The following is a 26,189-nucleotide window of genomic DNA, read 5'->3' on the forward strand; positions in this document are numbered from 1 at the left end:
TCACGCCCTTCCCTGTCTGAACCATTGCATGTTATTTTCCAAGCAGTGGAATGGGTTTTGGTAGTATTGGCTGTATCTGGGCGCAGTGAGAACAAGTTTGTGTTTACAAGCAAGCCCTTTGCCCTGGCAGCTAAAACCCCAAACCTGCTGGAGATGTCCTAGAGGTGGGATTGTACCTGCTGCTTTCCCAGCCCGTTGTTGCCTTGATGCAACACTCCCCAGCTACTTAACCAACGGGCAGCCCTCGGTGGAGCGATTCCCCATCAGCTTTAAAACCCACTTCTCAGGGAACTACTTCCATCACGTGGTGCTTGGGATCTACTGCAACGGCCGCTACGGCTCGCTGGGCATGAGCAGGCGCTCGGAGCTGATGGACAAACCCCTCACGTACCGGACTCTGAGCGACCTCATCTTCGAATTCGAAGACTCCTACAAAAAGTACCTGCATTCGGTCAAGAAGGTGAAGATCGGGCTGTACGTCCCGCACGAGCCGCACAGCTTCCAGCCCATCGAGTGGAAGCAGCTGGTCCTCAACGTGTCCAAAATGATGCGCACAGACGTCAGGAAGGAGCTGGAGAAGTTTGCCAGGGATATGAGGATGAAGGTAGGTCACTGCACGCGGGTGTTGGGCTCAGGAGGCAGCGCTGCCTTGTCCTGGCCTGCACAGGTGGGTCTTGCTCTGTGTCAGCCTGAGATCATGCAGGTGTCAGGTGTGCTGGGCAGTGCTTGCATCTGTCTCAGTGCTGTTCCCCAGGATTGGGGTGCTTTCAAGCCCTTTCAGCTGTTTGGTTGAAGGATCTCCCCTTTAGCCTTAGAAACACTTGAACTCTACTTGTCCCTGGCTACCAGGGAGTTGCTGCCCAGTTTGCTTTCCTCAATGACTCCAGAGGAAGGTGGTGGGGAAAAATCAGTGTAGCTGGGGCTGGAACTGCTGGGAAGAATGGCCTGTCTGCAGGTAAGGGAGGTCTGTGTTTTCACCCTGAGCTGCAGGAGGTGCCATAGGATATCTGTGTCAGTGGTTGCCTCTCCTTGCAGAACATGCCAGGGGGCTGATGTCCACCACCCTCAGCTAAATCACAGAGTAGGTTGTGTGGGAAAGGTGAGCAGAGGGACTCCCTGACAGACTGGTGCTTCCCTGCTGGCTGGTTGGGCTGAAGAGCTCATTGGGAAACAACGGGGAGACAGGGCAGGCTGCCAGGGCCCTGGAGGGTTTGGCTGCCCTTGGGATGAGGGGTGTTCCTGACCGTGCCTCTGGGCCTGGCATGGGCGAGGAGCTGTTTGTGGTCACGGTGGAAGCGGATTTGGTGCCTGTCCAGCTGGCTGCCAGCAGTGAGAGCAGAGCAGGTGTGTTCTAAGAATGGCTGTGGCTCCTGTGGAGAGGCATGCAGCATCGTGTCCAAGTTATTCTGGGTTCTCGTGCCCTTCCCTGCTAAAGGACGGCTCCTACGTAGCACCACGTGCCTTTTTGGCCAGGCCCCTGCCCCCTTGCCCTGACCTTGGGGTGAGCCTTGCCAGTGGCATCGTAGCCCCAATATTCTGCTGCCATCTCTCCTGCCCTGCCAAGTTTCGGGGGCTACCTTGTACCATGCTATCACCTTAAGCATATGGGCTTGATTATTGATGTAATTAGCTTTAGGTTTTTTCCTTCTTCTCTATTCATATGCTTATAATACTACTCAGAGAGCAAACAGGTGAAGCAGCGTTGAAGAAGTCCATATGTGTGGATGCCTTACTGAATTTTGTACTTGCTTCTGTTAGAGAAGACCAGCTCTGTGTGTGCTGAGCTGTGGCACTGGGTCTAGTCCTGGTGAGTCCCCTGGGGCCAGGACCACAGCCCTGAACCCTTGGAGGCTGAAGGCTCTGCATCTGATCTTTCCCTCGAGTTACTACAGAATTCAGAGGGCTTCCATTGTGAGTGGGCTGAGTTTGGGGGATCAGGTCTTTCAAGCAGTCCAGAGTGTGAATGTAATGCTGATGGCCTGGAGGATGGGGGCAAGGTCTCCCAACTGAAAAGCCTCACTGTCATAGTCCAGCTGCCAACCTCTGTTTGTTGAGAGAAAAGCTGGAGAGAGTGATTTGGCTGCCCGAGTTTCTTTCAGCTGAGGCTCAAAGCCATTTTTCTTATCTCTTGCTGTTGCCAGCTCTGAAGAAAGCTGTGGATGAGACAGTATTCAGCTGGGAACTGAACTGGTGACACCAACTAATTTTTGTAGGGGGCCCCTGAACAGCTATCGCATGATAACAGCTTTGAGTTCCTCTTAACCTGGGCAGGGTTTGAATAAGCCCCAAGGGACTGAGGGCTCTTTGTGTGCCATCCCTGCTACTGTGTGAGGCCCTTTATTTAAATTTGTATTTGCAGTGAATCACTGCCTTTATTGAAGGCACTCCTTGCCTCCCCCTCTCTCGCAGATTCTGAAACCCTGCAGTGCCCATTCTCCGATGAAGGAGAGAGCGCGGGGAAAGTCGCTGTCCCCTCGCCGGCGGCAGGGCAGCCCTCAGAGACGGGCCTGCCGCAGAGATAAATCGTGAGTATCCCTGACACCACCCCTGCTGGCCAGAAGGGAGGGGGGTGTTACTTTGCTGTACAAAACCTCTGTGCTCATTGGCACATGCAGGAAAGCTGCGCCAGGTGCTCCCAGAGAGGCTGCAGAAGCTGCTGGCACTGCTGATGTCCTGGCATTGCTGTGCTGCCTGCTGGCCCCTCGCTGCAGGGTCCTTGGGCTCTGCAGCTTACAGAGACACTGGAAAAGGAAACTTGTCTTGCCAAAGTGACAACATCACGGGAATTGTATTATTTGATTTGAATCACCTTTAAAAGAAACTCAGGTCACTTTCCATGTGTGTCATAGCTGAGAGTTGTTCTTTAGCTGTGTGGGGAAGGATGGATGCAATACCTCTAAATGGATAAAACATGCTTCCAGACCCACAGGCCTTTTACAGCCGCTGGCAATTCAGACTCCCCTACCTTAGATGTGGAAGAGCTGAGTTCTAGCTGTAGTGCTCCATGCCAGGAAGCTGACAACTGTGAAAGCCTATACGTAACCCAGATTAGTCACATATTTATGATCACTGCTTTTTAAATAGGCTCCCAGACTACTGTCTCAGCACTTATTTATTTATTTTAAAGCAGCTAACAAAGACATTAGACTAACTTTCTAAAGATAACTTGAAGAATACGTTAGCAGCAGATGATTTCACAGCAAGCTTTTATTTTTACATGTTCATTCACACTCAGTCCACGTTGCTGTACTTTGGTCTTCGTCACTGAGCTCCTTGTTTAGTGCATAGATAATTATAGTTGTAATGGGCTCAGCTGCTTCAGGCTTCTTCACCTCCTAGATTCTCTTTGAGGAACAGTTTCATTTTTGAGTTTCTGATAGTGCTTCTGTTGCTGGAGTGGATCAAGTATTTCTGGAGAGGAGTGAGTGTCACTGGGCTTGGAGACTCTCCAGTTGAGGTGGTTTCCTGAAAGCTGCTGGGCATGTGGCTGCTCTGCAGTGACTGATCTCTCCTTGGCAGCTTTGCTTCTCCAGGACAGAAAGATAGGGGGTGTACAGGTGGCCTCGCAGTGGCTTCAGCACCTGTTACCTGCTCAGTGGTTCTGCTCTGTTGGTCTGTATAAAGAGCAAATTATATGTAACTCTAAAATAAGCCCTGAGTTACCGTGATAGAAGGATGCAGGACCCAGACACAGTGTGATGAGCTGTGAACCCTGAAGGGGGAATGGCATTCCCTGGTCAGGGATGAGCTGAATGACACATCCCAGCTGTGTAACAGTTGATATAAGGTGAGAAATACAAGAGGAGAAATGGGGTAATCTCTTCTCCATATTGATGGATCTCTGAGAACCTGATGGAGTGAGAGGCCTTTGTGTTACAGAATAGGAAAGAGTCAGGTTTGCTAGGCTTTAGGCTGGAATCCTAGCTATAGAATGGCTGTGCTTATCAACACTGTGTTTTGTTTCTTTGTGGATCTCTTACTCACATGCTGTAATTACAGCTTTCTTAAGCTTGCTGAGGAGGGGGAGAGAATTATTTTGCTCCAGTGTGAGCTGGCAGGGGCTGAATAACATGTTCATTTGAAAGGCTTCACCTGCTGATGACAAGCTGTTATTACAGCCTGGGTTTCATCAACAGTAAAATTATATGGGCCTGCTGGGAGAAATCTTCCACTGAAGGCTATGTGAAGGGGTGAGCCAGAGTGTCTTGGCTGGATTGTTTCTGAAAGACAAAGGCTGAAACTGCACTTAAGGATGGAAGAGGATTTCACAGCCACAAATGTTTAACTTCTCATCCTTGTTCCTTCAGGTTTATTAGGTAAATAGTGGTGGCTGCCAGCAAGCCCACAATATCCTTTTAGCCTGGAAATGCAGCTTCAAGGCAGGTGGGGCACATTGCAGGACAGGTGGCAATGCAGAACCAGTACATGCCTGCCTAGGAGGCTGGTCTGTAGTAGCTGGTGTGATCTTGCATGAATACAGAGGATGTAGACAGGGTGGTGTGAATCTCTCTGGTAAGTCTCAGGCTTTACTGTGTCCACTTGCCCATCCTCTGAAGTCCCAAAGCAGAAGAGGACAGTAAATTGCAGTAAAGAACAGACAGTCTGGTGTTTCACCCTCATTAGGAGTGCTTGGAGCTGGAGGGTTGCTGTGAGTTTGGAAGGGAGGGTCATGCAGTAGCCTGGAGAATCTCTGCTCCTTAATGTCAACTCACCAGATCTGTTTCCTTCCAATTTCATGTTGAGGCTCTGGAATGGCATGGCAGCACTGGCCTTGTGTGCTTCCAGCCCAGTGTAGCTGCTGAGAGGGAAATTCTGCTAGTCTGTTTTAACAAGATGTACGAGGGGGCAGGATGACATTAAAATCAGGCAGCTCCAGTGCAGACAGCTCATGAACACTCTGTGCTGTATCATGTGAGCACAGCTTGCTCACCTGCTCTTGGTCAGGGTGCTTTGGATCTGATGGGCCAGTAAAGCCCATCAGAGGGCACATTTGGCATGAGGTCATTTGCCAGCCAAGGAGAATGGGATCTGTGGTGCCTCTGGCCCAAGTCTTGTCTTTTCCTGAAACTTAGGGAGGACAGTCTGTCTGTAGCTTTTAGCTACAGACAGTTGTGGACGGGTGGAAATGGGCTCATCACCATGGGTACAGTGACTCCCCATGTCTCTTGCATAATTAGAGAAGGTACTACATGCTTTAATTAATACCATATTGTGACCTTAATTAAAAGGAGGGAGAAAAAGGTGTGAAGAAGATCCCTAAATTGGAGAGAGGGAGGAAGGACACTGGAAATTTCATACACTGTATCTCTTTCTGGTCTCTGACTCCTACACAAGCTCTGAGGGGTGCAGCTTGTAGCTTGTTTACTGGTTAGTCAAATCCCATCTGCTCTGAAGGAATAGTGTGGAAAAATGCAAACTATCCTACAGTGATTTCTTTTAAGTGTGATCCCTTCCTGCATGTGAGAGAGACTAATGAAGACTCCTTCACTTCTGTGAAGTATTTAAACTGAGACAAACATGAGGCATGGTACAGGGCAGTAGTGCAGTGAGGATGGTGGGGTTATTATGAGAAGTGCTTAGGTAAGTGGCAAAGCAACAGGTTTCATCCAATGTGCCACTAGGCAGAAGAGTATTAGCTGTCCATAGCAATTTTCCAGCTCTCAAATGCTGTGCAGATTCTCAGCAGGGATCTGGTGTTAGCAGTTCTGCTCTTAAAAAAAATAAAAAAATCCTTACTGAATCAAAGAACTAAAAAAATATTTTAGGGGCTCTGTTGCATATGTGAGCTATACACCCCCAGTTCCTGGGGCTGCAGCAGTACAGCCCTTCCCTGGTCTGTGCCCCAGCAGTGTGCCCAGGCAGGGCTGGGCTGTCCCTGGTTTCCAGCCTGCCTGTGGCCCTGCTGCCTGCCCTGAGCTGCTCCAGGGGGAATGGGCTGGCAGCCTGCAGCGGGGAGATGATAAGCACCAGCCTGGCTGAGCAAACTCAGGCTCACATCTGCTGCACAGTGAGCAAAGAGCAAGCACACAGAGCTGAAAACCAGGGCTGAGGAGCTGAAAACACTGGGGCCATGATCAGCATCCCATTGGTACCACTGGGGCTTTAGCTGTGTTTCTGCAGGGAAGCAGACATGCTATGGAGCCCTAGAGAAATGTGTGCTTTAAACAATGTCTGTCTTTAGAAAAGCAAACAGACGGCTTAGTGTGAAAACAGCCAAGAGCCTGCAATAAGCCCTCAGATTAGAGCTTCCACAGACTATAAATCAGATGGATGGTTTTGGTTTGACAACTTAGTTCTGTGCAGCCCTCCTCTGAGCAAGCTTCTCCCTGCGTGCTGCTGTGCTCTCCACACCTGGTGAGCAGTGCCTCTCCCCTCCCTGTGCGCAGGCCGGCGGTGCTGGACAAGAAGGCAGACCTGGCTACACTCAGCGAGGTGGGCTACCAGCTGCGCATCTGACACGGCCACGCCGCGGGCTCCCGGGGGCTTCCTGCTGCTGCACCTTACCTGCACTCCCTTGGAAGGAAAAAGGAATGGGACTAGTTATTAACTTATGTACTCTCACAATAAAAGTTTGACCTAGAAAATAGGGGGTAATATTTTTTTGGTGGCAGTATTTATTTCAATTTATAGAAAAGGCATCAGTGAAGAGAACCGAAAATTAGATTTGCCAGCGTATGAGATTTTTTTTATCTCCCATCATGTAGCAGGTGACTCCAGTGGTGTGAGTTTCTTCAAATATCATTTCCCTGTACAAGTGTTAATTGAACTTAGCCTTGTGCTGGGTGGTAGCATTGGAATAACTAATGAATCATATTCTTAGTATTAAGATGTGCTGGGGTGCAGTGCAATTAAAAAAAAATCATATTCACTATTAATCTTTAATTCAGCAATAAAAGCAAGCAGTGCAGAAGTGGCATAAGATTTTAAAGTATCAATATTACCTCACTAGACTTAATAGATATGCAAAACTGTCAGTATTATTGTTTTCTAACTAATTTGTACTGTTTCCCAGCATTACTGGGAGTATTAAAACAGCACTGGATGTTTTACTGCCACCTGTATCATTATTTTCTGCATGTTGCCGAAAGATGTTAAGTAATATGCAAGTGTATTCTTAACACTGACATCTTGTTAGGCAAGTTATGAGGTTTGAGGTTTTTTAAATGATGATAATTGATGAATAATGGATTTTTAAACTTTCATAATTTTTTTTATACTTTTGTCACAAGCTTTTAGTCTTTCTGAACTATACTGCCGAAGCACAAAACATAGAGATTGCTCTTTTGTAGAGACAAGTCAGCTTTTTTCTCATATGTGTAGTACCTGGAATAATGGAAAAACTGTGGGAATTGCTAACCTGAGTCTAAGTGCTTTTCCCTCCACATTTATGTGCAAATTTGAACCTTGTCTTTGAAAGGCTGAACAGTCTCCAGTGGTGATGCCTTGACACCTTGTATTAAATCAGGCATGGCAGGCTGAAGTTAACCTTCTGCTGTGCTGTGCAGTGAGTTTTCCTACATCTGTTGTAGTAACAACTGCTTAGTCAGACTTGAATAAGGAAGTATGGCTGGAATAGATGAAAATCAAGCTTGTCTGCTTCCTCCCTGCTCAGTTGTTTTGTTGTCAGACTTGGCTCAAGACCTGTGAGGGACAGCAGTGTTCTCAAGTGACATGGTAAGACTTGCTGGGGTTCACCATTCAACTTGGAGAAGTTCTCTGGAAGCATTCAAGTGCTGCATTCCTGGAAATGTTTCATTAGGTGCCTAACTATAAACTGGATTATTGTACATGTCCAGCCTCTACCCTTTGTGCTGTGCTCATAGATGATGCTGCCATGGGCCTGGTGTACCTCCCCTCCTGGGCACTGACTTTTTTGGGTTCTTGATGAAAATGGATGCTGTTACAGACTGACAGTAATGCTTATTCAAATGGAATGATTTAAGCTCCTAGATCACTTCTATCAGCCAGAAAATGAATGAATGCAAAAGGAAAGAACTGCTTGTACACGGACCTCATTGCTCAAAAAAACTGAATTTCACCTGCCTAGGACAGGAAGAAAAAGCCAAGACCCAGCAACCTTCTACAGCCAGTGAAAGGCTTTCTACTAATTAAGACTTCAGAAACTGTAAAAAAAAAAAAAAACTTTTCAAAAGCGTGACACTTCTTTATCCAGGTTTACCATATCAATAACAGGAAGATCTTTCCCATCCCTCTTCCTCTAAACTTTTCCACTGCTGAGTTCATAGTAAGGATTTTTTTGGTTAAGGAGTGAAGCTGAAGAGAGGGAAATACTCTTTTGATAGAAATTCTTGTGTAATTTGACATCAGCTGCAGAGTTTCAGTTTCAAACTTTGTGCTGCCCAGTGTCTTGTGACCCAAACAATTTTTTTATGACTTCTCATGGATAAAATGATGTGGAAAAACTTTTGATTAGCTGTATCCTATAGCACAATGTTATCTGATATGTTAAAAGCTTTTTCTATAAAACCATGGTTTACTTCAGTTCAAATAATGGTTGTATATAGTTTCTACCCTTGTCCAGCACAATTTATTTTCTGTTAACTGATACTGAAGCTTTTTAATTCTGTACAGGTATGTTGACAAATTGCTTTTGGTTCTTGTTTCAAGTTCTGCTGAAATATTCTCTTGAAACTTGCTTATGATGGCATTTGTCCTAAGTGTGGTTCAAGTGACAGCAAAGTGGTCAAATAGTATAGAAAAACATGCATGAATTTTTGGGCTTTTTCTCATCATTTGTATATGCACAGCATGAAACTTCAATAAAAGTATCATGGTAGTCTTTTTTTTTAATGACTTACTTGTTTTTTTTGTCCTTGCTTTTAACAAGGGTTGCTACAACTGAACAGTATTTTTAGCTCTAACTTGGATATACCCAGAAACCTGTTGCCTCTGTGTATGCTGGCATCTATGATATTACTCAGATGCTTGAAACCACACAGCATCCAGGATCAAACACATTCTCATCCTCAGCATCAGCCTGACTGTTAACAGGTAGAACCTATGACTATGACAAAAGTAGCCCCCCTCCAAATTCTCAGCAGTGTAAGCTGAATGTTTTGGCATATTTTCTAATGGAATGCTGAGAAACTTATTTAATTCCATGGGTTTTATTATTACTACCACTGTACTTCCTGCATTATTCTCCAAGCACAAAGTAACTCCAGTTGTCTGCAGTCAGGGAAAGGGAACACAGGTGAAAATTCCACAAGTGCTTCTGGGAGACAAATGTCTGAATGGGTGCAGGTTTTCCAGCACTACACTGAAAGACAATTCAATTACTTCAAAGTTTGTTCTAGATACACAGCCATGTGTAGTTTGACCAAGTTTTGTTTCTAGCCCCTCTACATTTCCTATTCAGGCAGTCTAGCGTTTCTTTTTAATTACTTTTTGTAAATTGTATTTTACACAGAACGCAGAGTGAGAGTAAATACAAAACCTTGATCCTTTCATACCTCAGGATCTGTCATTACAAGATACAACCTGACATTTTTAATAACTAAATGGAAAAAAAAACATCTTGTCACCAATTGTTCAATATGTATGAAAACTCAAGATGTAAAGGGCTCTTTTTTTTTTTCTCCTACAATAGATCAATTAAGTTTCCTGTGATGTGGTGTGCTCATTAAGCTTTATTCCAGATATTTTTAAAAAGATTCAGATATTTTAAAAAGATTGAATGGTATCTGTATTTAAGCCCTTAGAATTTTAAGCAGCAAATTCTTAAAGCATAAATATTTGCCTATATGCCCTTCTTCCTTTGAAAGTTCCATCTTGCAGCCTCTGCACTTACAACACTAAATTCCTTTGCAAAAGTGTTAAGATGGAAGTGTCCACACAGCACATTTGTAGTAAAACATTATTTTCAACTCATTATAAAATGCTGTAGGCACACAAACACATTCCCCATTGCTTGAAGAAACACACAGTTTTCAGAATAGTCCTTTTTACTGTGATTTACAATAAAAATAATTTACAACATATCCATGAAAAATAATGCCATTTTGAGTCTGGCACAGATGTTTTCCTTTATCAAAGAAGAAGCTGATGTAAAATCCTTTTCTCCCTAAAAGACTTCATAAAGTAAATTAAATGTTTTTTTTAAAAAAAGTAAGTCCCTTTAGAAAGTCTACTTTACACAACATTAACAAATCAGCATGCAGGCAAACTTATTTAAACTGGACCAGCAGTGCTTGAATTAACCTTTTAAAAAATAATCATCCCAGGAAGAGAGAAGGTAAAGGGACCTTTACCTCCACCACAAGTTCTTTGGATATTACTGTTCAATAAGCCTGAACTCTGCTAGCAGTGGCAGGTGGTCAGAAGAGTTCTTTTCATTGGGAAGACCATTAACAGTCCAAAGATCTTTCTCTGTTACAAGTGCCAGCCTGCCAAGAAGTTTCAGACCTCCACAAAAAGAATCCTCTGCTCCTGTTAGAAAAAAGAAGCCAAAAGGAAGTAGTCATGAGTGCATGCTAAATACCACATGTTCACACAGTTGTAGAAGAAGGAAAACAGTATGGCAGCAATAATCCAAAGTTGTTACTGTTCCATGAAAAATCAGCAATAAGATAGTTCAGAAATTCTTTTACGACTCTCACAGTAGTTTCATCAGTAGAAGTCAAAGTATGCAGAAGGACACTGTTTTGCAGAAGGGTAAATAGAAGTAAAAAGGAAAATGTATTTATTTGTTCATTGTAGGGCCCCTGAAAAAGCCTCATATAATCCAGTCCATTACTTTAGACAACAGCATTGCTAAACAGAGCTGAGACTTGTGAAGTTAAGTATCTTCTCAGAGTTACTTTGACATAACTTTTTGTTTCTGTATCCTCAAGCACAGTTCTCCAGCAGGCAGGTCATAAGGATGAAGGTATTCTAGCTTTCTATTCCCTTTCTAACTGTTCATCATAAGAAAAGGGTCTCCATAATCTCCTGCTACCTATTCCTGTAACACCTAAGAAACCTACCCCCACCTCCTTCCCCAGATGAAAGAGCACACTGCTCGTCTAAGAGTGGAACACTACTTACTCCAGCCTTGCAATTACTACACAATTCCATAGAATGGCTTGGGTTGGAAGGGATCTCAGGGACCATCCAGTTCCAACCCCCCTGCCATGGGAAAGGGACACTTTTCACTAGACCAGGTTGCTCAGAGCTCCATCCAGACTGGCCTTGGACACTTGAAGGATGGGGCAGCATCCAGTGCCAATCCCTGAGGAATGCCACTTGTCTCCACCTGGACATTGGGCCATTGATGGCAACTGTTTGTATCCAGCCAATTCATGGTATTCAGACAACTCAGCAACCCTACCTATTGCTTTCAGAGTGCAGAGATCATGCTGGGCAAGTTGAGTGCTTTCAGAACCAGCACAAACTGCAGTTATAACTTTTGACAGAAATACTTTCTGTGTGAAAGTCCTCAGCAAGTTCAGAACTTCCTGGCTGAACCTGATAGTGGCTTCCCAAGAGATACTTTAAAGGACTATCCAGCAACTGCTGAACTGCTCAGAGAGTTCAACAGATTGGTCCTTTGCCACCTATCAGCTTTCTAGCCCTTTAACAATCCAGCAGCACTTTGCTGCTCTTAAGAAAACTTTTTTTACTGCAAGGATCTGTTGGCAGTTCTAGAGCACAGGTCCACCAGGTCTTAAGACAAATTTAACATTTGGGATAGCACCTGCATATCTACAAAGGAGCAGTTGCCACAGAGAGCTTGGTCTGCATGCAGTGATTAATATCACCCAGAACACTCAGCAAAATTGTGTTCTGCAGGACTCAGAAAGATATTGAACCCTGATTACAGGAAATCCTGAATATTAAACCAAATATTTGGCTAAACATGACAGAATAAAACATGAATATTTTAAAATAAAACCTTTTAAATCAATCAGTGAGCCTAGACCACACTTAAAACTCACTTGTAGACTTTTGCAACTTTAATACAGAGGCCCAGGTCATCAAAAAACTGAAAATCCAAATCATGGCTTAATTTCTAAGAGCTCATTAAAAAAAAAAAACTATACTAGTTTAAGGTAGTTGGAAAATTGAAGTTTGGTTCCATTCTGTGCTCTCGTGTGGGAACAATCTATTTGAAATACAAATGCAAAAAGAAAAACAGTGCTGGATCTCTGCTGGAGCAATGATGGTGCAAAAACTATATAAACAGGTGAATTAGGAAAAAATTTTGTGTGGGGATGCACTCTGCAATCACACAGCACTCTCTTAAATCATGTGGCATTCAGAAGTCATTTAAATACTTTCCATGTTGTGGTTTTTCAGTCACAGCTTTTGTATTTGCCATTTTACATTAAGGTAGCATTTACTGTGCATGTTCTGACAAATAAGACTTCTGTGAATTGACTCAATGAATTCTAACAATCTAGTCTCAAGTTATGAGGGGTGAAGGTGGTATGTTCACTCCACATACTGAAAACAATGTTAATTTATAAAAATCAGTTGCATTCTACAGTGGCAGCAGGAATACAATCCAGGTCTCTTTGCTCCAAATTCTGCAGGGACATTTATGTGCTAGCACTGCACTGATGTTTGCTGATGGCAGAAAACACAGAACTCATGAGGGCATGGAAAGCAGAGTGCTCAGAAGCACCCATGGAATGGGTCCCAGAGCAGTAAATGATGGAGAGACACCGATACCCATCACGAAGTTCCCACAGAGGTACCGCGACTTTCTGGCACCATCTGGTGACTCTTAGCTGCAACTGCAAACCAGAGAGTGACAGCTGGGCCTGCGCCAGTGACCGTGCTCAGAGCAAAGGCCAAGAGGATTGCTTGGCACAAGTTACTGCAATACAAAGCTGAGAAGTAAACTGCCAGGAAATGGTTCGTTTATCAGTTTTAATGCACATCATAAATTGCTGTTCAGAATTGTGTTGATCAGATATTGGGAGCACTGCCTTGCTGCAGGTCTGGCCTGCGTTACTGACAGCACTATTGCTCAGTGGCTGCTTGTCTGTACCTCCAGCTTGTCTCCATGCTGAGACAGGAACTACAGAAATGCTCAGTCAGGTGAAAAAGTTTGCCCTGTGTGGCACTATAAGTCTAGATGTGGTGAGCTGACAAGGCCAGCCACATTTCTCTGACATTCAAAGCTGACATTCAAAGCTCTGAGATACTTCACATGGATGGATTAGCATTGCACTTCTCTCACAACAGCAAACAAATGCTCTTGTTTATTATTTATGAAAATTAAAAGTTGGTTACTTTACCTGGCTGGGCAGCAGTATCATCATTTGCTGCAGAATAGAAAATATAATCCACGGTGACAGCGCTTCGGGAATGACAAGTTGTCACTTCTGGTACCCCAGTGTCAGGGAAGTAATGAGAATAGACTGAAGACAATTTAAAATGGTGCCGCAATTTTGAGGACAACCTAAAGAGACATCAAAGAAAATAGTTTTATTTTCTTGCATTACCAAGAAGGAATAAGCAATGAAGAAATATCAAATAGTTCCTGGTTACAACCAAAATTAATTATCTGGATACACAAACTCGTGTTTCTCTCCTGCAAGCCATCCCATAGCATTTTGTGTAGAGGCATAAAACTCTGAAGGCAAAATGCAGGCAGCATTTTCAAGTAAAAGTGCTGATCAGAACTGGCTTAGCTGACACTTTAATTATAGGTAGCTTTCAACTCCATATACTTTCTGTATGCATTCAGATGTCCTATCCCTGACACACAGGCAGAAATGTTCCATGAAAACAGCTCATATGAAAGCAACACAACACAAATCCATCTACCAGGCCCTTCAGCATAAAAAGAAATTAAGATTTTTAGAGGTTTTTTCGTATCCCAAGCTAGAGGTTTCAAGCTTCTAAATCAGGCTGTGCTTGTCTTTCTTCCACTCAGGGTCTCATTTTCTGTCTCCCCATCATTTGTCTGTTCCTCTTGAGTTCAGCCCATCTTGTCTCACCTGTCTTTTCAATCTTGAAAGCAAACTGCAGAACTGCACCTTTCTGCAAAAGAACTCCTGTCTCTCAGACATTTGCTTCCATCATCTCTGCAAATCATCCATCCCTCAGCTTTACCTGCCTCATCTTGAATTTTAAAGTTGGGCTGTAATGTGTTCTGATTGAAACCCAAGCAATTAAAAAAAAATCAGCATGTTACCTTGCCTGCCTGATTCAGATCAGAGACAAACATGCCAGTTGGTACAACACAGACAAGTAGTAATTTCTGCTTTTGATAAACAACATCCCTTTTAACATGAGGGGAAAAAACCCCTGCAAGAAGCATTCAGCATGCTATGGATTCAAACTGTAGCACAAGGTTTTCTGTCTGTTATCTACTACTTCTCTCAGAAATGCCATGACATCTTTTTCATCACCAAGAGTTCTAATATGACTATCAAAAGCAATACCAAGGTCTCATTTCTGGTAAGAAATTAGAAACTTGGAGCCTGACATCCCATATATACATTTAGGGCAATTTCTTTCTTCTATGCCTTACTTTATATGCCTTTACCAGTTTGGTAAATAGAAATATATTATTGCTTTCAAAAAAGCAGTTTCCTTTTCAGCATTATAACCATGGCTTCCTCCTTCTGAGTGAAAGTTGTATTACCAAATTCACAATACTCCACATTTCTCAGACTCAAAGAACTTAAATTATTCCACAGAACTCATAACAAGGAAGATTTTATGATCTTTCCATTTCCTTTCCTCTTTCATTCCAGTTTCACACTGTATTATATTATTTTACTACATTCATAAACTAGTGTATCAAAAACAATAAAAAGTGCCAATATTTCAGCAGCTGGACAACACTGTTTTTTTTCCTCTCCCTCTTTTAAGAACATGGCTTCTGCAACTGGACTGAATTCACATGTTTTGTGCAATGTCCCTACAGCAGATGATGTTCTCTTTATGTTAAGAAGTGACAAAAAATGTCAGAAGTGTTTTTTTAATAAGCAGACAGAAAGTACTCTCTAAACAGCATTGACACCTCAGCCCTGCATTCTGAAAAAATATCTGCAAGTTCCTGAAAGAACACACATTACATTATTGCCAGATCTAGTCTTTTGCTGTCTGATCAACTTTTTCATGTTTAAGTGAACAATGATGTTTTTGCTAAAAGGGCAGACTGAGTTGGGTGATCATCAGGTATCCACAGCTGGAATCAGATACAAAACCAACTCCCAAGTAACCAGCCAAGGGCTTTCCATATTTTTCCCCAGTACATACTTTTCAGATGTTATTACAATCTCCTGAGTGTTGTCCTGTTTTGCTGCTTCCAATTTTTCTCCTGCAAAATACAAATAAATTCAATTTACATTTAAAATAGGATATAAGTGAGACCAATACTGAAGAGCTACAGAAAAGCTACAGGAAAAAATTAAGTATCTTAAGTACAGCTATTTTTTGCAGCAGGCAAGATGCAATTCACCAAGTTGGATTAAATTCTTCTGTTCCATTAGTAACATCCCCTCTAAAGACTCTTATATTATGTCCCATTCATTTAAAATTGCTTTTTCTATCAAAGAAAAAAAAAAACAGTGGATAAAAGATACAGCCATACTCAGCAAGGAATCACTTGCTTTTCCCAACTGTTCCATGGAGTGCCAACACTCTAATTCAGAAACACTGAGGCAGGATGCAGGTTCACACTATGTCCATGTGCTGCATTCCTTCACCTCCTTCTTCCCAGTCACAGCACAGCTGGCTTTCAGGATGCAAACACAGGAATTTAAACATTACACACTAACTCCTGAAGGGAAAATTCTAACTATTATCTTATAAAGATTCAAATTTGCAAATTTTATGTGAATAAATCACTTTATACCCTAATGAGCCCAACAAGGAAGTTTTGTAAGCTCAAGATTCACTGTTTTACCCCACTAAAACAGAACATATGGTTTTCAGTGCTAGCTGAAGGATACTTGATACTCACAAAAATTCATTAACTGACCTGCATTTTCTTCCTTTTGTTGCTGTTTTATTTCATATACACAGTTTTGTGAAATACCTAATTTTTTTGGCCAAATTGGAATAGATAAGATTCTTTGTCCCCTTGGAAACTGTTCTTGTCCAGAGACCTGAGAAAGAAAACACAAGTTTTTTTCAGACAGAAATCTGATTTAGAAAACAAACAAAACCAAAAAAAAACCCCAACCAACCAAACAAAAAAACCCCAAACAAACCAACCTGAAGTAAGTGAACATTTTCTGTAAAGTTTAAAGAAAAATAAAAGGCCCAGCCCCTTAGAATAATTATTTTATAATGAGTCAAATACCTATAAAAATAACACCCTTTATGTACATCCACTGTCTAGTGTATCCATAGCAAGTTTTTTGCAGGTACCCATTATTTTCAGATGGTTCTTGTGACACTGAAACATTTCCAAGGACACTTTTAACAATGTGACAGCTCTGCCTCAGCATACAGAGCTACCCAGCAGACACTTCAGCTTCAGGATGCTGATCCTTCTGGGAGCAAGTCAAGTCAAATGGGAGCTTGAATCAAGTCCCCACTAGCAAAGAACACTGAGCAGGGCTATTTTTTTGTCATGTTTTCTCATCTTATGTAGCTCAGTCACTCCTATTACATAGCATGTGACACATCCAACAGCTGCATACAAGAGCTCACAACAAGACATCTTTTAACATGAAACAGTTGAGGTTCAGCATCTAATTGCAGCTTTGCTTTTACAATTACTGTAGCCACCAAGTTTATCTACAGTAAGAGTCATCTTCCCACAGGGCACACAGTAGGTTTTTGATTAAGTGGTTATTTTATCCTACTTAAAGACTGGGACACTTAAACACAGTGATAAAATCATCCTGTGGATTCACTACATTTCAGGAATGACTGTTGGTGAGTTTTTCCTTTCAGAATGCTGGGAGTGGATACAATATTCCCAGAGGCACAGCTAATATATCTAAGCTTATTTAACTGCAGAACTTTTGCATTGCAGGCTGCAGAGAGGGTACTGAGCAGCACCACTCAAATATTTCTCTTTAATCAGCATTAAACATTTTTTTGGTGAGAAGTGAGAAACACGGCCTACCTTCCCTATAGCAAGTCCTTCATAATTTAACTTTCCTTCCTTTATAAATCTGTACAGTGGAGAGCCAGGAACAGAATTGAAGTCCCCACAGATGATAATGGGGCAGAAGGAGCCATCCTTCTGAGGGGCAACACTGGCAATCTCTGCCAGGAGCATTGCAAGCTGGGTCAGTTTGATGTCCCCTCTCCTTGGGTTGTACAGCAGGTGTGTATTGGCAATACAGATGGCAGCACTGGCTTTACAGTGAAACCTGGGCTGCAGCAGCAACACCAGTCCAACGTTGTCCCTGTCCAAGAGTGGGATATCACGGCGAAAAAATTCCACGGGGTTTGAGGAGATCAGGCTAAATTTGGAAGTTTTGAAGCAAATGGCACAGCCATCAGGTTTTCTGCCTGTCCTCATTTTATACTCACAGTGGTACCCTGCAAGAAAGGTAATTAAGAACATAAAATACTATTATATAATTTTAAAACAAAAAACCCCAGAAAAATCTCATGCTGCTTTTCTCAAGTAAGAGTCAACTCCCAGTCTGAAATACCAAAGTCTGTATGAAGTTCTCTTTTCTTTCTGCCCTAATTTGAGCTGAGGTGAGGCAGGACAGGAAATGTGGTCAATACCTTTTGCAGTGTGTAAACATCTACACACTCTAAGATACCAGTTATGTTCTTATCTCCTCATCTGGAAAAAATCCAAAACAAAACAACAAATGTGTGCCCATAAGGCACATAAAAGTAGCTTTGTGCATTGAAGTTTTTTCTGGATGTTACAAGAATGGTTTAGGAGTAGTACCAGAGAAGCATTACCAATCAAAAGCCTTAATCATGCTAAGTCATTAGTCAATGTCATGGAACAAAGGTCTCAAACATATTTACATAATTATGCAATTATCCAGTGAGCAGCAAGTGGCAAGCTTTCACTAAGGAAACAGAGACACTTAGCAAATGACAGCTTGGGTTCAGGCAAGTCCATCTAGAAATAGTGATTTGCCAATTTTTTCATTTTATGTAGAGGTGATTTAAGCAAGATTTAAGTAAGACCTTATCTATGTAAGGGAAAAAATTTAGATCTTGAAACAGTATCTAGTTTTTGCCATTTTTAAATGTTTTCTGCCCTGCCCAGACTACATGAATTCATGAAGTACAACCTTAGTGAATTAGTGAGCTCACACCAGTGCTGGAACAGGGGATTCCCATTTTCCTCTCCCAGATTTGGGCCATGTTGCTCCTGCCACTTGTTTTGGCACTTACTGCTAACTCAGTAAGCCTACAGAAAATTAACCCAGAAAAATTAAATATGTCTGGATACTATTCTGCTGAACTTGTGGATTTCACTAGTGAGTACCAGAACTAGCCCAGGATAAGGGGCAGGACACACATCTGAGAGCTAGGGATGGGGAAAAGAAGAGTTAAAACAAGCTCCAGATCCTCCTGTACAATAGCTACAAGCTCACTTGCCCTCACAAGCCTGGCCTCACAGTGTTCTTTCACATTTCAGGTGGATTTCAATCAGTACTGCCATTACTCTTTTCTTTGCAAACACTCAATTCTGGGAGCTAGACTACCTCAACTAACCAAAAAAGAAAAAATATCAATCCAGTGCTGCTCCTTCACCATGTCCTCCTGGCACCAGACAAGAACCAGTGCCAGGATGGAAGCAGGGCCCTGGGAGTGGAAGGTGGTTCAGGGCACAGAAGATTCAGATCAGTTTAAACCACCATGGAATTGACCCTTAGCAACACACTCCTTCCATAAAATCACATGAGGGATAGTGACAAGACAGTCCATTCAGACTGACTGACAACACTGGTATAAAAACCTAATTAATATATACTGGCCATGGACAACATTTAGTGCTGATATCTGGCAGATTTCAAGGCAGAAAAACCATCCCCTTGAAGAGCTACCCAACAGGAATACTGGTAAAAAAGATTAGGGTAGTTTTGAGAGAGGACTTGATGAATTTGTGAAAGAGGATACACAACATTGTTGCATGTGATGGTGAAACACTTGATTCTATAATCTCTGAGAGTCTTTTTGAGGAAAGTAGTACTGAGTTCCCAAAGGGTAACAAGTTATCCCTGCAGGGAAGAAAACAATGTGCTAGTCCCAAGAGTTTCACCATACCCAGGGATTCCAAACTTGACTTGATCTCTGCTCTGTAGTGGTCTTCTTGGACTTCTTGTAAGCACAGCACCTAGGGCAAAGGTTTACAGTTAAAATATATTAGTAAGTTAGCACATCAAAATGTTACTACAGCATATCTCTGTTGGCCAGTCTGTATAGGTATTAAAAAAAAAAACAACAAAAACCTCAGACGCTTTTTGACTCCATGGTCCCACAAAAGAATTCACTCTTCTATAGAAAATGCTCCCTGAGATTATGAAGAAGGCCCCAGTTTCTCCCACTGTTTTTCAGACAGACATTTTCAGAGGTGAGATTAAATTTAATCAAAATTGTCACTTGCTACTACATTTTCAGCAGTTCAGGGGAGACTCAGGGAGAAGGGAGGAAGAGGCCAATGGCATACTACAGGATAGAAAACAGGCTTCCATATTATAAGAACCTGAACCAAAGGGCAAACTCAAAATATTCTTTCAAGAGAGTTCCCAGAAACACAGAATATTTTGAATTGGAATGGACTCACAAAGATCATCAAGCCCAACTCTAGCTGTGAGCATCTGTGATCCCTGCCCCAGCACTCTGCAGTAACACAGATTTACAACCACCACTGGGATAAAGGACTGAGCTCCCAAAGGGGAGCAAGTCACCCCTGCTTGCTGAACTGCAGCAACACATTCCACTTGCCCAGCTGACATTAGCTCATTCAAGGTCTCAAGGGAGAGTCAAATCCCAAGCAACACTCTGAAATCTCTGCTTCACTTAAGGTTACAGTTTCAACTAATGAAATAGTTAAAAATCTATGGCCTTTATTATTTATTATTTCTCTGTGGAAAGGGCACCTGCATCTACCAGGGTCTGACAGCAGCTGCTCCTCTCAGAAAGCTATCCAAAGTATCTCATTGTAAAGATAAATGCATACAGGATGTATAAATTTATTAGGAACAAAGGAAGAGCTTGAAGGGACTTGAATTTCCAGATTCCTGGTTATGTACTAACATTACTGCATTTTTTAAATGGTATGAGGCTGGTTTTTTGTGGCTTCCCTAATACAACTATTTTTTTCAGCACTGTTTTCTGTCACAAACAGGATAGATTCTATTACTGAACTTTTGTTGGTCTGAAAATGACTGAAGGAAAATTTTACTGACTTGACTTTCTGATTATAATTACAATAATTTATGTATCCTCAAAAGCAAACAATAAACTCTACAACCAATCAAAACCACAGCAGTGTTTTTTCAGACCCCAGTACAGTGTAGCAGAATTTGCTACTTCAGTTTATCAGTTCATAAGAACTATCCACATGCTCATTTTCCACTCACATCTGCATCCAGCTCTTTGATTTCTTGCAGGATGTTGGGAAATCTGTATGTCCAGAACAATAATCGCTGCCTGCAGTGTTTGTACAGGTGAGAGTTGTCTTCCAACAAATTCTGTGAGAGAATATTGTAGGACATGACTGTAAAATCAAATGCTGCCTCACTTCCTGTACTGCTTTGGTCAGATCCTTTATTTTTAGTGATTTTCATTGTTCTACTCTGCTGACAGAAATATTCCCAGTGTCTTTTGATGATTCCTGTTAAAAGCACATGAAGCAGAAAAAAGTTATGTTATAGACTTCTTACTGGTCTTGGAAATCCTTCCACCAACAACTATTTGTTTTTCAAATCTCTTAATAATTCTATAAGCTTATTCAATTAGCAGTGATTTAGACCCTCTCTTTAAGATGGATTGTATATAAACATGAGTTTAAAAAAACAATAAAACTAGAACAAACATAAAAAACCCATCCTCAAAACAAACAGCATAAAACCATTATATGCCCTGGATTTCAACTGCTTTGGAATTGGGGAATTGGGCATGTTCTAAGGAGAATGTTGCAATCAGATTACACCCCCTGCTTCTGCAGAAGTGCTGCCAGAGTGGTGAGCCAAATCCAGTCTGTTGAGTCTTACACTGCCTTGTGCCACAGCCTCCTCAGCAGATGGGGTATGCCAGTCTGGAATACACTCCTTAGGGCAGCATATAGGCAGCTTGTTGATGTCTCTATCCCTGACTAACAAAGAGTAAAGAATCCATCAATCACCTCTAGCCTGTGTCTGTAAAACTCAGCCATAAGCTGCACAGGGTCTACTACAGGAATCCCAAAACAAATAATGAATCCAATTTTCCTTAGTGAGTTGAGAAATCAAGGAATTATTAAGTCTCAGAATTACCAAGAACTTCTGAAAAGGCTTCCTTCACTTTTCTGCCATTTTTTATTTCATACTTACTATTAGTAGGAAAATTCATAACATATCTGCCCATCATTAAGCATACAATTACTTTTTAAGAAATGTATTTCTCCCCTTAAAAACACAGAGATGCTTTTCACCCTTTATATCTGACCTCATCTGAGAGCAAGCTGAGGTCCAGTTACCTGTGCTAACAATCAGGGCAGACTGCAGCTATAGCTGTTACCATCTGTCCTATTTGGGTAGTAATTTTCATTGTTGTACTTAAATTATTCAGGACTTTCCAGTGTTTGCATTGAATACAGCAAAGCTTTAAGTTCTATTTTTCTGGTGGGAGACAAGCCACATTGCTCCTCAGCAGGTATCTTTAATTAGCATCACCTTACAAAGGGTGACAGGGAAGAACCACAATGCCACCCATGCTCTCAGACAAAGGTATGTCAGGCAGAGTTAAGAGAGGACTCAGTAATTAGGGGATGAAGCAAAGTCCTTTCCTTTGGCTCATGAAGATGAATATGATGTTTCTAAGCCTAATGGGTATTTGTGTCCAAAAATCCCTTTGGGATGCTTGATACCATCTATTGCTCCTTTTAGTCATAATACATTTTCTAATTTATTTTGCTAAGGAAGTGATTTATGCAAGAGGGCAACAATTTTGACTGTGTCCCTCTATTTGTCTCACGCTAGACAAAACTGTGAATATACACAAGACTCAGTACAATATTTGGATGCTATGTACAAGATTGTAACTGCAATAAGCTAACACAGATACTTTGAAACTCCATGGAAGTTTGCTACTGAGCCCAGCAAACAGTTCTGCACTTCTTCCTGTATTTATCTGGATAAGGACACAGGCTGCTTGCTCTGTCAGACCTGATCTGACACAAAATTTGCCAGTGGCAGAATACAGCTGTAAGAACAAAATCACACAAATCAACACAATCAACAACTCGAAGCAAGCACCATTAAAACTCAGTCCATTAATTCTCAGTTTTCTAGATCACAGATAACTCAACTGGTCTGGAAAGAAACCAGCTGAGGTCCAGTAGGGTTTATGAACTCAGGTAGAGCACAAGAAATGACACTATACAACTGCCAGCCCAGCTCAGCCCTACAGCAAGACAGCCAAATCTTTTTGCTTTTTAGAGTTTCCAAATTAACAGACATGACCTGGTGACAAAGACATGAGAGAGTGTTGTCTGAACCAAGCTCAGGACTCCCCAGGTTGGGCAACCCCTCAACAACTGACTGTGTTCTACTGCCAAATGCAGTGAACCTAGCTCTGGTAAACTGCTGGACAGCACAAAATACAAGCTTGCAGACTAAACAGCATTACAAAACTGGACCATTTTTAAGACATGCTCTCCTGAGAGGGGTGCCAAAAAAACAGTGACTCAAAAGGAGCAGCACTACTGCTCATAACTCTGTCATTTGATGTATTTAGCATAACAAACAAACATGGAAAATTAGCAACTTTTACCTTTCTTGCTGCCATGTTTTTCTTCATTCTGTGCTGCAGAAAGACAAGATACTTCCTTCTGATTAGACAAGTTTGTTTCTTGTTCAGGAGTTGAAGTATCATCCTGGCCACTGAGTCTTCTCTTCTTTGTCAATGGTTCTTCTCCCTCAGATTTCATACTGGGGTTGGGTAGGTGAAAGCAACAGCTTTGTGTGTAGTTATCAAGATGCCAATTAGAGATCTGAAATTGCCTCCAAGGCCCAAAAAATGGATGGAATCTCCAGTTTGCTGAAAAGTCAGCTGAAATAGGGAGTGGAAAGGAGGCCCAGGGAGGATAGTGTCCGGCCCATCTCATACAGCTGGAAACGGGGCTGTTCAAGGAGAGTATCTGGGAGCCATTCCAGTGGGTGATGCAGTCTCTGCCCAGCCTCTGCACATGGCGGGGCAGCATGGAGTGTCTAGCAAAAAAACACAGGTTTCATTACTGGAACACAACTACATCTGCCTGTAGAAAGCTGTGGAGGCAAAGCCATCCTGGTCTGCACTTACTCTTTCTCTACAAGTTAATGCATACAAGATATTCAAACATTTATATACAAGATACACATTTTTATATGCAAAATGGGACTTTACAAAGTGATCTTGCATGGTTTTTCCCCCCTCAGACTTACAAGTGCCATTTAGTGACCAAACCCCATCCATCCCTGTAACTATTTACAATTTATTTTCTGCCTTGTTGAATTCAAGTGTCAGATCTTTCAAGTGCTCAGAGGAATGACCTTTACAAAAGGTAAATGCTGCATTAACTTTATCATAAGGCTATTTGTAAGGAATAAGAAGACCATTTTCCTGCAAGCAGCCAGAATTTTGGAAAGCCATTGATTTGGCTCAAATCCCAATGCCAGCACAACATGGAAATAAAGGTACTAAGTCTCAAGGCATCACTAGCACTGGCTTAAGACTAAATTTGTAGTTTTATTTCTTTCCCAGGAGAGCAAACCACAGCTCAGCAACTAAAGCCATGAAAAAGGTGGGGTTTTTTTTGGTTTTTTTTTTTTCTTTAAAACAAGAAAGAAATCTGTCTCTCAAAAAAATCACGGTAAGGAAGGCTGAGTGACAATAATATCTCAGCTTCCTCACTGTTTAAATAAGGTGCATTTTGAGCTTATAAGCAAAAGATAACAAAGCTTAGTATGCCTGAAGTTGTACTGAAGTGAGAACCTCCCAGCTTCATTCAGCCAAGCAAATAAGGTGAAATACTGAATCACAGAACACGCTGAGTTGGAAGGGAGCCACAAGGATCATCGATTCCAACCGCGGCCGTGCCCAGGACACCCCAAGAGTGTGACACACACCCCATGTGCCTGAGAGCATTGTCCAGAGGCTCCCTGCTGCTGTGACCCTGGGGAAGCTGTTCCAGCGCCCAGACACCATCTGGCTGAAGAACCTTTTATTAATAACCAGCCTAAACGTCCTCTGACCCAGCTTGGGGTCCTGTCACGGGGCAGCACAAGGATCAGTGCCTGTCCCTCCTCTTCCCTCCATAAGGAAGTTGCAGGCTGCCATGAGGTCTCTGTCAGTCTCCTCCAGGCTGAGAACGACCTCGGCTGTCCTCACACAGATTCCCCTCAAGGCCCTTCACCATCTTCATCGCCCTCCTTTGGACATCCTCCAATCACGAACACAACTTTCAGCAAAACGCGCTTGTCCTGAAATAACCCTTTTCCGCCACAGCGCACCAGATGTACTCCGGCAGACACAAAAACACAACACCGCCCCTCCGGACACCACAGCATTATCAGGGAGCAAAAAGGGGCATCACTCCTTTACAAAAGCCTCCTTAAACGCTTTCTTTACAGATAATCCCCGAGCAGCTGCTCCCTCCTACAGCCCCGCAGCCCCGCGCCGCGCTCTGTTTACCGCGGCCGTGCTCGGCCTAATGGCGGCCATTCCGCAGCAGCGCCCCAGCCCCGCTCACCTCCCGGCGGGCCCGGGCCCCGCTCCCGGCGCCGCGCAGCCCCGCCGCCCCCCGAGGGGGTCAGCCCAGGGCAGCGCCAGCTCCGGCCGCCGCCGCCGCGCTCCGGCCGCCCCGCCACCGCCTCCTCATACCCCGTACGGGCCGGGCCGCGCCCTCCCGCTCGCTCCTGGGACTTGTAGTGCAAGGGCCGGGCCCGGCGCCATGCTTAGTGCGGGCGGGCGGCGCCGCGGCCCGGCCGCCATCGCGGCACCGGGCGGTGACGCCCCCGAGCGCGGGCGCGCCCGCTCCGGAGCGCAGCGAAGCGGCGGAAAGGCAGCGGGATTGCGGGCCTTGAAAGCGCTTAAATGGAGGTGTTCGCGCAGTGGTTTCTTCACTCAGAGGGTGAAAAGCACTGGAAGAGGCTCCCCAGGAAAGGGGTCACAGCACTTCAGCCTAGCAGAATTCAACAGGCATTTGAACAACGCTGTCAGGCACATGGTGTGACCCTTGAGGATGCGACCTCGAGGATACTCTGTGCAGGGCCAGGGGTTGGACTTTGATGGTCCTTGTGGATCATATATTAGCAAGAAACAGACAGATATTAACAAGTTGTGATATGAGGAGTGTTCTCTAACCATACCTGAAATACAGGCCACTCAGCATGTTCTGTGATAGATTCCATACGTGGTCTTCTCCCTGAGATCACCGTGTGTTCCTGCAGGGTCAAAGGGGCTGAGAAAGACCTGCCCTATATTTCAAGCTGCTACAGTATATTTCCAATGCAGCAGCACCATGCTTTGTATTTGCAAGTATCTCAAGACTGTCAGGTTTTAAAATGCAGCTGAAGGTTCTGTGCTGAGGAGAGCTGGCTGAGAGATGGGTGGGAGGCTGCCCGCCCTGCTGACAGGCCCACCGCTGCTTTCCAGCTGAGAAACAATCCTCTGCCTCTGCCGATGTTGCTTGGGTAAGCACTTAGAACACTTTCTTGAGGTCTTCTGAGGACAGAGGAAATGCTGGCCCTGCTTACTGTAAGGAAACCCAACACAGTGCATATGAAAAATTATAGTGCTGAATAGTGCAGATGCTGTGCAGGAACTGTAATCAAGTAAAATACTGTTTCTCTGCATTCCTTTTATATCTGTCATAAAAGTGACATTAAACAACATTTGAAGTTTTCCCAGGAGTGGTAGGAAAGGCTGGAATTGAAATAATGCAGCGATGAGCACGCTAGTTAGGCAATGCGTCAGAGCCACTTTGGGTTTTCCATTTTTTGGACACAAGTTGCTGGTGAAAGGTAAAAATACCCATCCATTTTCTGTTAGTTTCTTCACCATATGAGAGTGAAACTACTAGCCCCATAACATATGTGTAGTAAAGG

General features: G+C 43.1%; 2 protein-coding genes across 3 annotated transcripts in view; one reads left to right on the top strand and one right to left on the bottom strand.

Moving 5' to 3' along the window:
- VASH2 (vasohibin 2) overlaps positions 1 to 8,811 on the top strand; it is a 32,967-nt gene extending 24,156 nt beyond the window's left edge. Inside the window, exons 5-7 of the mRNA XM_079299040.1 lie at positions 223 to 604; positions 2,410 to 2,525; positions 6,387 to 8,811. Coding sequence (XP_079155166.1) covers positions 223 to 604; positions 2,410 to 2,525; positions 6,387 to 6,456 — 568 coding nt within the window. The 3' untranslated portion in view covers positions 6,457 to 8,811. The remainder of the gene's footprint in view (positions 1 to 222; positions 605 to 2,409; positions 2,526 to 6,386) is intronic.
- An 871-nt stretch (positions 8,812 to 9,682) lies between these two features.
- Positions 9,683 to 25,128, bottom strand: ANGEL2 (angel homolog 2). Of its 2 annotated transcripts, none has more exons than XM_079299039.1 (9): positions 24,964 to 25,128; positions 22,876 to 23,312; positions 20,484 to 20,737; positions 19,165 to 19,234; positions 17,042 to 17,463; positions 15,944 to 16,070; positions 15,220 to 15,280; positions 13,245 to 13,408; positions 9,683 to 10,449 (listed from the first exon to the last, which is right to left on the bottom strand). In XM_079299039.1, exons 2-9 carry the CDS (start codon positions 23,303 to 23,305, stop codon positions 10,295 to 10,297), a joined length of 1,683 nt encoding a protein of 560 aa, XP_079155165.1. In that variant the 5' UTR covers positions 23,306 to 23,312; positions 24,964 to 25,128; the 3' UTR covers positions 9,683 to 10,294. The 2 variants fall into 2 exon arrangements, with proteins under 2 accessions (XP_079155165.1, XP_079155164.1); XM_079299038.1 differs by having other exon boundaries at positions 24,833 to 25,057.
- Positions 25,129 to 26,189: the final 1,061 nt, after the last annotated feature.

The sequence above is a fragment of the Erithacus rubecula genome (genome assembly GCF_903797595.1).
Source record: "Erithacus rubecula genome assembly, chromosome: 2".
In the NCBI taxonomy this organism is placed as follows: domain Eukaryota; kingdom Metazoa; phylum Chordata; class Aves; order Passeriformes; family Muscicapidae; genus Erithacus; species Erithacus rubecula.